This window comes from Trichosurus vulpecula, chromosome 4, assembly GCF_011100635.1.
Source record: "Trichosurus vulpecula isolate mTriVul1 chromosome 4, mTriVul1.pri, whole genome shotgun sequence".
Lineage (NCBI taxonomy): Eukaryota > Metazoa > Chordata > Mammalia > Diprotodontia > Phalangeridae > Trichosurus > Trichosurus vulpecula.
In genome coordinates, this window is record NC_050576.1 from 148,905,957 (window position 1) to 148,920,125 (window position 14,169).

At 39.9% G+C, this 14,169-nt stretch overlaps 1 protein-coding gene across 1 annotated transcript in view; it reads right to left on the bottom strand.

Moving 5' to 3' along the window:
- Window positions 1–13,537, bottom strand: part of SLC35F3 (solute carrier family 35 member F3) — a 543,205-nt gene extending 529,668 nt beyond the window's left edge. The window contains exons 1-2 of the mRNA XM_036758009.1: window positions 13,485–13,537; window positions 12,684–12,913 (exon numbers count right to left, since the gene is read on the bottom strand). Coding sequence (XP_036613904.1) covers window positions 12,684–12,913; window positions 13,485–13,537 — 283 coding nt within the window. The remainder of the gene's footprint in view (window positions 1–12,683; window positions 12,914–13,484) is intronic.
- Window positions 13,538–14,169: the final 632 nt, after the last annotated feature.

Sequence of the window (14,169 nt, forward strand, 5' to 3'; positions counted from 1 at the left end):
CATATTGAAAATTTAACAACTGACTGAGCTGGTAGCTGCAGGCTCCAACACGCCCCTGCCTGGGGCTTATTATATTGACTTTTGTGCAAGAAGTGGTGAAAAATTTGTTATCTATCATCCAGAAAACAGGATGGGATGAGTCATTTATCATAGTGTAAGTGAGGAATAAAAGATGGCAGCTTGAATCCTGTGGCAGGTACCCACAGAATGTTAAGAAACCTAGAGAAAGGTTTACAATGAGTTAGATAGATCCTCTATGAATGATTTGTGAGAGGAAATGGACTAAAAGGCATGATTTAGTTTTATTTTTCAGTATTAAAGGAAGGGTCCACATTAAGGAGACTACAAATGCAATGAAGCACTGAAATAGAAATGCCTTTCATTGACTATCCATCCATACAGAAAGTTCGATGTTTGACAGGCCTCCACAAAGAGGCAAAGTAGTTTGGAGGTCAGGAGCTGTGGTGAAGCCACCCCCATTCACAATACAAAGCAGAATGTTTTCCTGAATGTCTAAGTCATTTCTGGAGGGAGTTTTGTACCTAGGGAGTTAGGGAATATGTTGCAATTCACATTCCTGAACCTCTGGCCCAGAATCCTTCGAATGGCAGCAATGACATTTGATGTGATAAAGCCCAGCGTAGATTCTAAGTGCACATATCCACCTACCATACAGTAATGAACTCCTGAACCATCACACAAATGGCAACAGAAAGCCACAGGGAAATATTCTTGATTCCAACCAAATTGACTTAAATAAACCTAACAGTTGTCCTTGTTCCACTCTGTATAAGATGTTATGCAAGCATTTACTTGAAAACTCAATTTAACTTTTTAATGGTCCAGTATGGGAAAGAGGAGTTGGAAACAACTGAGAGATGATAAGCAGTTTTGGAAAAGAGAATTTCTGAATAATTACTAAAGAAACTGGGATTATATCCTAATCATAAGGCAGAACCACCCTTAAAGTGATCAAGATGAGAAGTATTTTGTCTTTGAAGCCCTCCAAAAAACAAACCTTCCTTAGCTTCTCTCAATAATCTATTCTGAAAATCAATGACCCTCAGGGAGAAAACTGAATAAAGGGGGACAGGAGAGGATGGAAGGAAATATAGTTAGCCTTTCACAACATGAGCATTGTGGAAGTGTTTTACATAAGGATACATGTATGATCTTTGTTGAATTGCTTGCCTTCCTAGGGAGGGTGGGCGGTAAGGGAGGGGAGAGAATTGGGAACTCAACATTTTAAAGGCAAATGCTCAAAAAAATTTAAAATAAAGTTGTTTTTTGCATGCAGCTGGGAAACAAGATATATAGGGAATGGGGCATAGAAATCTATCCTGCCCTACAAGAAAGTAAGGGGAAAGGGGATGGGGGGGAGTGGGGTGAAAGAGGGGAGGGCTGACTGGGGAACGATGCAATCAGAATATATGCCATCTTGTAATGGGGGGGAGGTCAGAAATGGGGAGAAAATTTGTAACTCAAAATCTTGTGGAAATCAATGTTGAAAACTAAAATATTAAATAAAAATAAAATTAAATAAAAAGCAATGACCCTCATGGAAAAAAAATGTTCTTCATTAAATCTAAACTTTCATATCACTTTCGCTTGAGTGAAGGAAAAGGGGAAAAGTAACTTTAAATTATAACCAAAAAAAGGACTTAGTATAGAACCTATGTCAAGATAAGAAGTAGAAAGGCTTACATACAATCATAGAACTAGAGATAGAGGGCTATTTAGTCCAACCCTATAATTTCAAATGTGGAAACTGAGGCCCGGAAAGTTTAAATGACTTGCCCAAAGGGAAATGGGTAGGTAGCATCAAAAGGATTTTAACTTAAGTCCTTTGACGTCAGATTCAATGGTCTTTCCTCTGTGCTATGACAAATGTCATTTTGAGCAATTTTTATGAACAAGCCTGGGCATCTAGGCAGTACAATGACTAGAGCACCAGATCCAGAGCAAGAAAGATCTGAGTTCAAATCTATCCCCAGACACTTACTAGCCATGAGAACTTGGGCAAGTCACTTAACTTCTATTTGCCTCCCATTTCTCATCTGTAAAATGGGGACACACTGGAGAGGGAAATGGCAAATAACTCCAGTATCTTTACATAGAAAACCCCACGGACATTGTCCATGGGGTTACATAGAGTTGGGTATGACTGAACAACAAATGAATAAGATAGGATGAAACACTTGTCTGAAAGTGGAAGAGTGGACCACCTACATTCTGCACCATCGATATGACAAGAGAATATTTTGATAATATTATCAGTTGCAAAAATAAGGACAAGTGGATATTAATGATATAACATTTAGCTTTTTGAGACACTTTTAAATAAAATACTGAAGTCAGAATTGGAAAGGAGCTCAGTGGCCATCTATCCAGCTGCCCAGTCTTCACTTGAAGACCTCCAATGAGGAGGATTGTGAATTGCATGAATGTGAATTGCGACATATTCTCTAACTCCCTAGGTACAAAACGCCCTCCAGAAATGACTCAGACATTCAGGAAAACACTCTGCTTTATATCGTGAATGGGTGTGGTTACACCATAGCTCCTGATCTCCAAATTACTGTGTCTCTTTGTGGAGGCCTGTCAAACATCGAACTTTCTGTATGGTTGGATAGTCAATGAAAGGCATTTCTATTTCAGTGCTTCATTGCATTTGTAGTCTCCTTAATGTAGACCCTTCCTTTGATACTGAAAAATAAAACTAAATTGTGCCTTTTAGTCCATTTCCTCTCACAAATCATTCATAGAGGATCTATCTAACTCATTGTAAACCTTTCTCTAGGTTTGTTAACATTCTGTGGGTACCATCACTTTTGGATAACTAATTATTAGAAAGCTTTTCCCCTGACATTAACCCTAAATTTATTTGTAAACGTCAATGCATTTTTCCTGGTTATGTCCTCTGGAAACAAACATTTATCTCTATTAAATGATACTATTTTATATTCGACCTCATGTTTTAGGGTCATTTTGGATTCTGATTCTCACATCCAATGTGATACCTGCCCTCCTAGCTCTGTGTTATCTTCAAATTTGATATTGTCATTAATGCCTTTAAGTCATTGTCAAGAATATTTTTTCTTTTTTCTTTTTCATGTTAAAAATATTAGAGAGTGCCCAGTCAAACACAGATCCCTGATGTACTCACTCCATTGGAAACTTCTTCCAAGTTGAACCTAATTCATTTATGACTCTTTCTTGGGTCTAGGCATTCAACCAATTCCAACTCTATCTAATTATACACTATATTTTAGCCCATATCTCTTCATCTTCTCCATTAGAATAGCATGAGAGAATTTATCAAATGCTTTGCTTAAATTTAGGTACATGATATGTAGAGGTGGCCAAGTGCTGGCCTGGAGTCAGGAAACCTGAGTTGAAATCTGGCCTGAGACACTTACTAGCTGTGTGACCCTGGGCAAGTCACTTAACCTCTGTTTGTCTCAGTTTTTTCTACTGGAAAGGACCAACCTTATAGGGTTGTTGTGAGTGTCGAGAAGATAATATTTGTAATATTGCACTGTTTGGCACATAGTAGGCATTATATAAATGTTGTCATCATTATCATTATGGTTATTATTTTGCATTGTTCATCTAAAATTTTCTATAAAGAATAAAATATCTCTCCTCAAGGTCTAAAAGAAAGAAGGTTACTTAAGGATAAAACTTTTCAGTTTCTGACATCCTGACATACCAGAAAATGTTGCTGCTCCCATTTTCTGTTCTCCCCGCTTCCCCTTAGCCTCAATTTCTCTCCCTTTTGAAATACTTTAAACCTTGCTTCTCACATGACAAATTTCATCCTAAAATAAACTTTTACAACCAAATTGTAAATCTTTTGCAACTAGGTCATCTTTGAATTGCTGACCTGACCTCTACTATTTCAGGAGAATCAAAAAGATGTTGCTCTCCATGAATTCGATTAAACCATTAGCCACTGATCCAGTCACGACTGCTATCCACGTCAGAGGCCTACATTCATAGTTTAGTCTGGAATTACACAGAGGGTAGGTAGTAAGATAGGTTTTCTTCCCTTAGCCATTGCCTTCCCAAAATCCTTCATAATATCACCAGAGTAATTAAAACCGGAAGCATCCTGAACATCCAATTTCTTGCTTGCCATTCGTGCTATTGAAATTAATACAATTTCTCCTTTTGGACTATAAACTTCATTTGCCAGTCAGTTTTCCCTTTCATATTTGCATACCCTAGTTTATGTTTACATAATCAATGGTGAAATGTAATGGATTAGGGATGGAAGTGGAAGGAATATCCAAAAATATGATGTAATGCAAAGAGTTTAGAGTTAGAGAATCTGGGTCTACATTAGGATTCAGCCACTTAATATCTTATTGCCTATGTGATGGGCAAGTTATTTAATCTCTCTAGGCCTTAATTTCCTCAACTGAAGGGCTGGGCTAGATCAGAGGTTGCCAAACTGTAGCCCAAGGGCCCAATCCAGCTTCTTCCCTGTTTTTGTGTGCCATAAAAGCTAAGAATGATTTTTTTTTTACATTTTAAAATAATAATTAATTCTTAGATGGTGGGCCATACAAAAAACAGGCAGTGGGAGCAGATTTGGCTCATTGACCCCTGGATGACAATGTCACTAATGTACCTTATAGCTCAGTATGAATGTGTGTGTGAATACTCAGACCACTTGAAATGCTCCTATCAGAGGAGATCTATTATCATGGACATTATCACTTTAAGAAACCATGATTTCATTAGTTTAGGTACTCCCTCTACCAGTGCAGATAAAAAATCTTATCCAATTTTGAGAGTCCCTAAGATGAACCTCAATCCATCGATCCACCTCTCAGACTTGATAGAGGTTGGTCCATGAAGGACGATCTTGCTGGCTCCTATATGAAGTCCTTCCAATCTGTTAGGACCTGCTGTGTAGCCTTTGTCAATCCTGAGTCACCGCATCATCATAACAACAAAAACACTTTCATTCAGTTTAAAGAACAAACAAACAAAACACTAGTCACTTTGTCCAGCTGCGTAATCATCTGAATATTAAACATAAATGAATAAGAGGAGGAGAACATTTTGTCCCAGGTCTATTTCCTCTTAGATCCACCAGACAAGATGGGGAAAATGTAATAATAACAGGGATAGGGACTAGACTACATGATTTCATTGAAAATAATAAACAATTGACACATCTCAACCTTCTAAGCTCTAGGCACTGCATTGGGAGCTGGGAATACAAAGAAAAAAATGAAATACACCTTCAATCAAGGAGTTTTCATTCTAGAAAGGAGAGACAAAATGATGTCTTAATTGCCAAATCTGATGGTCTTTTCTCAGTCCTCATCGTCCTTTACCTCTCTGCAGCCTTTGACATGGTCAGTTGCTCAGGAGATAGAGCTCTGGGCTTGCCCATCAAGAAGATCTGAGTTCTAAGGTGGCCTCAGATACTTATTAGATATGTGACTCTGGGCAAGAGTCACTTTTGCTGCCTCAGTTTCCTCATATATAAAATGGGGAGAATAACAGTGCCCACCTACGTCATAAGGTTGTTGTGAAGATCAAGTGAGATAATGTTTCTAAAGCACTTGACAGTAGTAGGTGCTTAGTAAATGTGTCTGGATACTCTCCCCTCCGGAAGTTTTTGTGACACTGCTTTCTCCTGGTTCTCTTTTTACCTTTTCAATTGTTCATCAGTCTCCATTGCTAGAACTTCCTTCAGGCCATACCCACTAGCCAAGGGTGCCTCCTCCCTGCCCAGGTTCTGTTTTGAATCTTCCTTTTCCTCTATACTACCTCCCTTGGTGATCTCATCAGCTCCCAATGGAGTCAATCGTCATCTCATGTAGACATCTTAAGATTGGCAAAGCCCTTTACAAATATTATCTTATTTGATCCTCACAACAAGCCTGGAACGTAGGGACTATTACTATTCCCATTTTAGAGATGAAGAAGCTAAGGCAGACAAGAGTCGGATGACTTGCCCAGGGTCACACAGCTAGGGTGTGTCTGAGCTGGATTTGGGCTCCCATCTTCCAGACTCCACTGTGTCCTCTAGATCTATATGTTCAGCCATAGTTGCTCTTCTGAACTATAGTCAACATCTTGACCTAAATGCCCTGTAGATATCTCAAACTGAACATTTCCAAATTAGAACTCATTATCTTTTCCCTCAAATTCTCCCCTCTTCCCAACTTCCCTATTAGATTCAAGGGCATTACCATATTCCTCGTCATTCATAACCTAGGTATCATCCTCTGTTCCTTATTCACACCCATCCTACATTTCCAATCTGTTACCAAATATCATCATTCCTACCTTCACAACATTTTTTCCATACACACCCCTTTCTCTCTATTCACACAGCCATCACCGTTGTATAGGTTCTCATCACTTCCTGTCTAGGCTGTTTCAATAGCCTGCTCCTTGGTCCCCATTCCAGTCCATCCTCCACTCTGCTGCCAAAATGATCTTCCCAAAGTACAGGTCTGATCATGTCACATTCTTCTCCACCTTCAAAAACTCCAATCCTGAGAGTATGTTGATATGTGTATGTATAAAAATTCATAGTTCTAGGACCATTGAGTAATCCTTGCTAGAACTTCACCAGCATCCCCAAAGTCAATCAATGCATTGTAAGGAAAAATGTTGCCTCTTGGAAATGTGGGAGTGCTTTGGGAGTTGGGCTGGATTTTGAATTTTTATCTCTTTGGTTTTCTTTTGAGGGGGAGGACAGGGGAATTTAGTTAGAGAATTGGTTATAAAGTTGAAGAATTTCAAGCTTGACATGACATCAGGATGCTTCCTGATTGGCCAAGAGCCTTAGGCTCTAGAATAGAGCTATGGATCCTATCTAGAATGTCCGTTGGTGAATGAAATTCCCCAAAATGCTCTGGGCATTTTCTCTGGCCATCCCCTAGCCTGGAATGTTCTCCCTCCTCAATTCTGCCTATTGACTTCACAGGCTTTCTTTAAGTTTCAATTAAAATCCCATCTTTCACCAAAAGCTTTTCCTAACTCCTCTTATTTCTAGCACTTTCTTTCTTTTAATTATTTCCTGATTATCCTGTCTATAGCATGCTTTCTATAGATTTGCTTGCCTGTTTTCTTCCCCATTAGATTGTAAACTCCCTGAAGGCAGAGAATGTCTTGCCTATTTTTGTATCCCAGTGTTTAGCACAGTGTCTGGCACGTAGTCAATGATTAATAAATGTTTATGGATTTACTTATTGAATCAGGTTGAGATGTTATGGAAGGAAAGATGCCACTTAATCCTGAGGATACAAGGATGATAGATACAGCAGTATGGGGATCTAACTTCTCCCACCACCACCACGAAAAAGGCAGGGTAGGAGTAGACAATTTTATTTAAAGATTACCTAAGAAAGCTAAGGTAGGCTTTATTTCTATACACTTCTAATTATCTTATCTTTTAGTATTATTTCTAAATTTGTAGTCTGGAGTGGGTGGACATGGGAGATACATGGGAAAGAGAGAAGTAGATGCTAGAAGCAGACACTAAGACACTACGGCAGTGAAAAATAAGAGGGAGCCATAATTAGGGTTTGCATGTAGTAGATCTTAGAATCCAAGGGGTCAAACTGACTCAGAGAGCCAAAGAAAGGTTTTCAGTAACTTGAATTGAAATTCAGGGGTCAAGGAAGTTAAAAAGATAATGAAGGTTAAAAATCCTTTGTCTGAAGGTAGCATCTCTTTCATCAGTTCAAAGTGGAGAATCTGGTGCCCTGGGAAGAGCAAGCTTGAATTAGGTTGGCTAGCCCTAAAGCCCAGGCCTTGCTAATCTCTATACAGATCATCACTTATATACATTCAGACATACATATATCCTAATTTATACACTGGGTTCCTGAAAAATTTTGAATGAATAAAATCATACTATAAAAATATTTACTTAATTATTTAATGTAACTCTTCTACCCCCAATAGAAAGCCTTTTGGAAATCAAAGAATCCTTTATTAAAATAAATATTTACCTCCTAATTGATCTGATTTACCAATTGAGATTTGGAGGGTTTTTTTTTCTTTTAAATAAAGACATATCCATAGGATTAAAGACATTATCATAGTATTTAGAGATGTAATGCCCTAGACTATCCAGTTCAATCCCTGCATTTTCTAGGTAGAAAAACAGATTGAGAGAAGTTAAGGAACTTTCCCAAAATGACATAGATAATAAGTCAATAAATATTTATTAAGCAACTACTATGTTCTGGATCCCAAGCTAAGCACAGGGGATACAAATACATGTAAAAAGAAATAAAGTTCCTACCTTCAAGGAGTTTAGTCAAATAATAGAGCTGGAATCTAGACCCAGAACTTCTGATTTCAAATCCAGTATTCCATATATGAAAACATGCTATTTCATATACATTAACATTATTTTATTTAATTTAATTCAAATGTATTTTAACGGTGCCTTTTATTTTTATGTCACTATTAATATTCATATAAAGATTTAGGGAAAAAAACAACTATGGATCCCATAAAAATGATCCAAAGTATCAAACTAGTTAATACTCATTGAACTTTAATTTATATGCCGTTTATAAGTATATATTTTCATATATACATACATATGCACTTCAGTATGTTTTTTCCCACTTATGATGACCTTTTACCTTTTATGGTCATTTCATTACCTATTAGATTCCCCACTGAAGGATGGAAAAGGAAAAGAGGAAAGAAGGAAGTCTCAGTCATTACTTTTGTTATGTTCTACTAGCTCTGATAAAATAATATTTATATTCTGCCTGTTACGTGTCAGGCACTGTGCTAAGTGCTTTGCAAATATTATCTCATTTGGTTTTCATAACAACCCTATGAGCTGAGGAAATTGAGGCAAATAGAGGTTAAGAAGCTTGCCCAGGATCACCCAACTATGAAGTTTCTGAGGTCATATTTGAACGCAGGTCTATCCTTTCTCCATGATTGAACTCAGATCTATCCTGTCTCCGTGGTTGAATTCAGGTCTATACTGTTTCCATGCCTGGAGTTTTATCCACTGAGTTATTTAGCTCCCCTTGGTCAAAGAAGGAAAATAGTGAGTGGGAAACAGGAAGCTGTTAAAATAGGGGTATTCAAACTCAAACACCTCCTGATTCTAAAATATATCACACTGCAATAAAAGGTAACAATGGCAAGTTAGCCCCTTTTTTGAGGGGGGGATTAAGCTGCATTAAGTAATAGGATGAGGGGAGAAAGGGGTTCATGCACCAAGTCTGATGGTCCAACATTAAGGGGCAGGAGAGATGAGAGGGAAGAAGTAAATTCAGACTAAGGCAGCCCAGGACCCTCATGGATTCTTAGACCTTCAGGGTTTATAAAACCTGGTGCTCTGCAGTTTAATCAATGGTCCAGTGTCCTGGACAGTGTATATATCTTTTAGAATCAAGTTGTTCTAGGATTTTTTGTGATAATTCTCACAAAGATATCACTTATTTATGTGTATTGGTTGAGGAATACTAAGGGAAAACTGGCTTTTGACCTGTTTATGAATGCCCTATTTAACTATGAGTCATCTAATATAGGAAACTCAAAGTACAAACACATACAATTTCTCATGTAAGTGGTATCTGAGTAATTTTTTTCCTACAAAACCCAGCTGATTTGCACCTATCAAACAGAGCCTAGAAACTGTTACTTGGCAACTTCTTGAGTTGGGACAGCAATAAAAAATTCTGAAAGATGAATGTCAGGAAATCTAAATTATTACTGTATCTTGGAGTGACAAGCTCATTATAAGGAGAAGGCTTGAAGCATTCTATAATTTAATCAGGATAGTGCAAGATTAACATTTCTTTAACAATCCATATCTGTGCATATACACGGACACATACACACACACACACACACACACACACACACACACGACAGCAACAACAACAATAGAAGTCAGCAGCAGGAAACAAGAAACACATAAACCTTTCCACCTACTTAAGTAGAAATGGCAACAAGCCAGAATGGTATCCTGAAATCTCTCTGGGCATATTAATAAAATATCATTCCCTACAGCTTTAAACTTAAAAATATCATTAATTCAATCAAAATGTCATCTGTTGCCCAAAGCATTTTTATAAAAAGAAAACATCTTGAAATAAATAATTATTCCCACAGGAAAAGAAAGAGTAGAATGAACTGGGTTTATTTATAAAGCAACAACCACTACAGACTAATCCATTAATGAATGATCTGTCAATTTGGAACATGCCAGAAATCACGGGCATAGGAGCTTCCAATACCTCACCTCTCTACGAATGTAGATAGTTCCCTCTCTACAACTTATAGTTTTAGATTCTGGGGGCATTAAGAGGTTAAATGAGTTTTCCGAGGACCTATTTGTACAAAAAATATTTATAGCAGCTCTTTTTGTTGTGGCTAAGAATTGGAAACCGAAAGGATGTCCATTAATTGGGGAATGGCTAAACAAGCTGTTCTATATGATTGTAATGGAATATTATTATGCTATAAGAAATGACAAGCAGGATGATTTCAGAAAAACCTGGAAAGATTTACATGAATTGATGCATAGTGAAGTGAACAGAACCTGGAGAATGTTGTGCAATATTGTTTGAAGAACTTCGAATGACTTAGCTGTTCTCAGCAATACAATGATCCAAGATAATCCCAAAGGACTAATGATGAAGTATACAATCTGCCTCCAGAGAAAGAACTAATATTGATCGAATACAGATGGAATCATGCTATTTTTTACTTTCTTTCATTTTTTTCTTTTATTTGAATCTTTTTGTATGAAATGACCAACATGGAAATGTTTTACGTAATTACACATGTATAACCTATATCTGATTGCTTACCATCTGAAGGAGGGTGAGAGGGAGGGAGGGAGGGATAGAATTTGGAACTCAAAACTTTAAATAAAACAGTTAAAAAATTGGAAAAAATGAGTCTTCCAGGGTTACACAGCTGTTCCATGTCAAAGGCAAATAGAACTGGAATCCAATTCTTCCTGACTCACAGGCCAGTTGTCTATCTACTATGCCAGGCAGCCTCTGTCAATAATATCTCAAACTAGTAGGGGAATGGAATTACATTTAATAGTAACTTTAATGATACGAGACAAGAGATTTCCACTGCCATCTTACTGACATAATTACTGAGTGTTTTTGCACAAAAGCAATAGTTTCACTTTAAGGAGAGAGGGCTTCTATATCTAAAGCCACAGATCTTGGTAACGTGGTAGTCCTTTCCCAGTGAGCAAATTGTGCCAGTCACAAAAAGAACTGGAAAGGTAAAAACAGTATTATGATTTCAGGGAAAGAGCAGATGAATCCTGAAGGCCTTCAATCTTATGGAGTTCCCTTCAGTAATTGAGAAAGTATATAGAGAAGCAAAGTTTATTTCACATAGGGGAAAAATGTGTCTTAATTTTTTCCACCCTGTGTCTGGCTTTTTAGGTAGGAAGGAAAATTTGCTTCCTCACCTCTCTTCAGTACAATATAAAGCCCACATAGCTAGAAAAGTTTTTTAGCATAGGTAGGCATGAGATGTAAGAGGATGCAAGGGTTATTTTGACCCAGATGCAATCATAATGGTTCTTGTTTAAAAGAAAAAAGAAAAGAAAAGAAAAAGAAAACATTCAAATTCATTGCTCCTTCCTACAGATGTCTTATTACTGACCTAGACAACAGCTAGCACACAAGGGCATTAGGAATGATATAAAGGTAGAATTGTTTTTAGGACCGATAATGAGTAAGAGCAAAAGCCTGAGTTATCTCCTAGGAACCAACAGAATGTGTATATAGTCCAAACAATGGAGATGAATAAGGCCTTTAGAAATCTTCAAACTCTTAGACCCTAAATCAATGACTGCATCCTACTTTTTCATACTGGGGAGGCAAGTGACAATCTCATTTTTTGCTGTATCAAAGTATATCAAAAGGTAATGACCAGATTTATTAATATCTTACACTTGTTTTTAGTCACTATCTCACATCCTGAGTGAGAGGAAAGACCAGCTAATTAAACTTGATGAGGGTAATTTTGATTTGGTATATTAAAATATTAACAAAGATAAGGTAGGGTACCCACCATGAAAGTTTCAACTGTTCCAGTGCTTAACACAGTGCCTGGCAAAGAGAAAATGTTTAACAAATGGTAATTGACTGACTTCCACATGGTATTAGCTAACCATCTTGCAGAGACCACATGTCAACAACTAGAACACAGTAAAATATCAGTTCAGCAGAAAATAAGGGTGGGAGTAAAGGAAAGCTCAGGTGTAAATTGTCACTCCTAAATTCACCTCGCAAGAGGAGCTACTATCTGGCTAAATACCAAAAGCTGCCATCCACAAAGTGAATCAGTACATATCCTGGGTAAAGCCTTGAAATGCATGGTGTCTACCATACTTAGAATTCTGAATTAATTAATTATTTAGTTCTCTCCAGACATCTTTTTTTTTTTCCACTCTCTGGAGCACGAGGGGTAAGTAGGGGGAGAGGAAGTATAGATAGACAAATAGAAGATGAGGAATTTAGGCTATTTGGATATGAAAGTAAAAAGTCTAGCCCCACAACCTTTCCTAAGCTGCTAGCCTGAGGCCACTGCTTTCAGAAAAGTTAGATGAGGATGCTGAGTCTGCATTTGCTGCTTGTGGCTGGGAGAGACGAAGATGGGAAAGTAGTGTAAAAGGGAGGCAGCAGTCTTACTTTTGTAGCTGGCTGCCCAGGGCTGGTAGCCGTAGTAGCCAGTGATGCGCAGGATCCGCTCCTCGATAGACGTGAGCCCCACTGATGCGCTGGTGAGGTCCTCCACGGATCGGGACCATTTCAAATCCTCTTTGATCGCTTCGTCCACCACCAAGTACTTGAGCTGCCTGAGCTGGGGGCTGATGTCCGACAGCCTCCGGGGGCTGACGTCGGGTGACCTCCTCATGCCACTGAAAGCCAGCAGGGATTTCCAAGCAAGGGAGTTGAGGGCGAAGGAGGGAAGAGGGAAAGAAAAGAAAGGAAATAAATGAACCCTATAAGCCGATTTGAAGGAGGAGGAAGGAGAGGGAGCGGTTCCCAAACCTCCAACATGCAGGTAGATAGAGGCAGAAGGGCCACTCGTTCTTCCTCCCTCCCTTCCTCTCTTCACCCCAATCACCTTTCCATCTCCACTCCTGTTTCTCCTGCAAGCACCAGGTTCAAGTCCTTTCTGCTGCTTCGTAAGGGGAGCATGAGTTGGGTGGGAGGATCGAACACCAGGTCTCTGGGCATTGAGATCTCAGAGAGGAAAGGGCCAAATAAAAAAAAAATAAAATAAAATACAACTTCTCTAGATGCTCCCTCCTTCAGCCTTCTCCCTTAGCTCTTTGTCCCTGACCCACGGACAGATGGGGAGGGGGTCACCCTGGGCGTAAGGGTGATAAAAAAAGATACACCAGTGGTGGCCTTCTGTCCAACCCTAACCCGGGGGCGATTCCCCATCCTGTACTCCCCAAGCTCCTGTCCACTGGCGCTACTCACATCGCAATGGTTTTGCCCCTGGGTGCGCCGTTTGGAAACTCTCGGATCCCCATAGGGAAGAGCGGCGAGGGGCTGGGCGCTCCCAGACTTCAGGCAGTCGGGTGCTGCCGGCGGGGGCTCTCACCGGCCGCAGGGGTTAGGGGGAAAGCGGAGATGCGCTTCTCTGGCGGCCAGGGCTGTCAGCCAAGAGCCGCAGAAGAGAGGCTCTGCTGGTCCTTGTGCCTCCTTTGCCCCCTCCTCCTAGCCGGTCCCCTTTCCTCACTCCAAACCCGAGGACTTCCGAGCGTCCGGGGAGATCCAGGCAGCAGGGGGCTAAGTCAGCAGCCCGCGCACTCCTCCGGGGAACTGGAGGAGGCTGCGGCCAGCCAGCAGCTGCCCTGCTAGGGATGCTGCTGCCCCAGGCGCCCGGGCTCGCTCCCAGTCCCACAGCCCCGTGCAGGCGGCAGGGAGCAGGGAAGGAAAGCTGGAGCTCCAGCGGCACCTGGGGCCAGGCGGTGACTGTACCCTTCGCTGCCGGCAGAGGGAACCAGGCGGGGGCGCTGCTGCCCTCCCCCTCCCATCTGCGTCCTCCCCTCTCTGATGAACCCAGCCCAGCTCAGCTCAGCTCAACCCAGCCCTACCCAGCCCATGATCCCCACCTTTGCAGGGCGCTCATCTCCCGTCCCTCAGTTTGCAATTAGCCAAA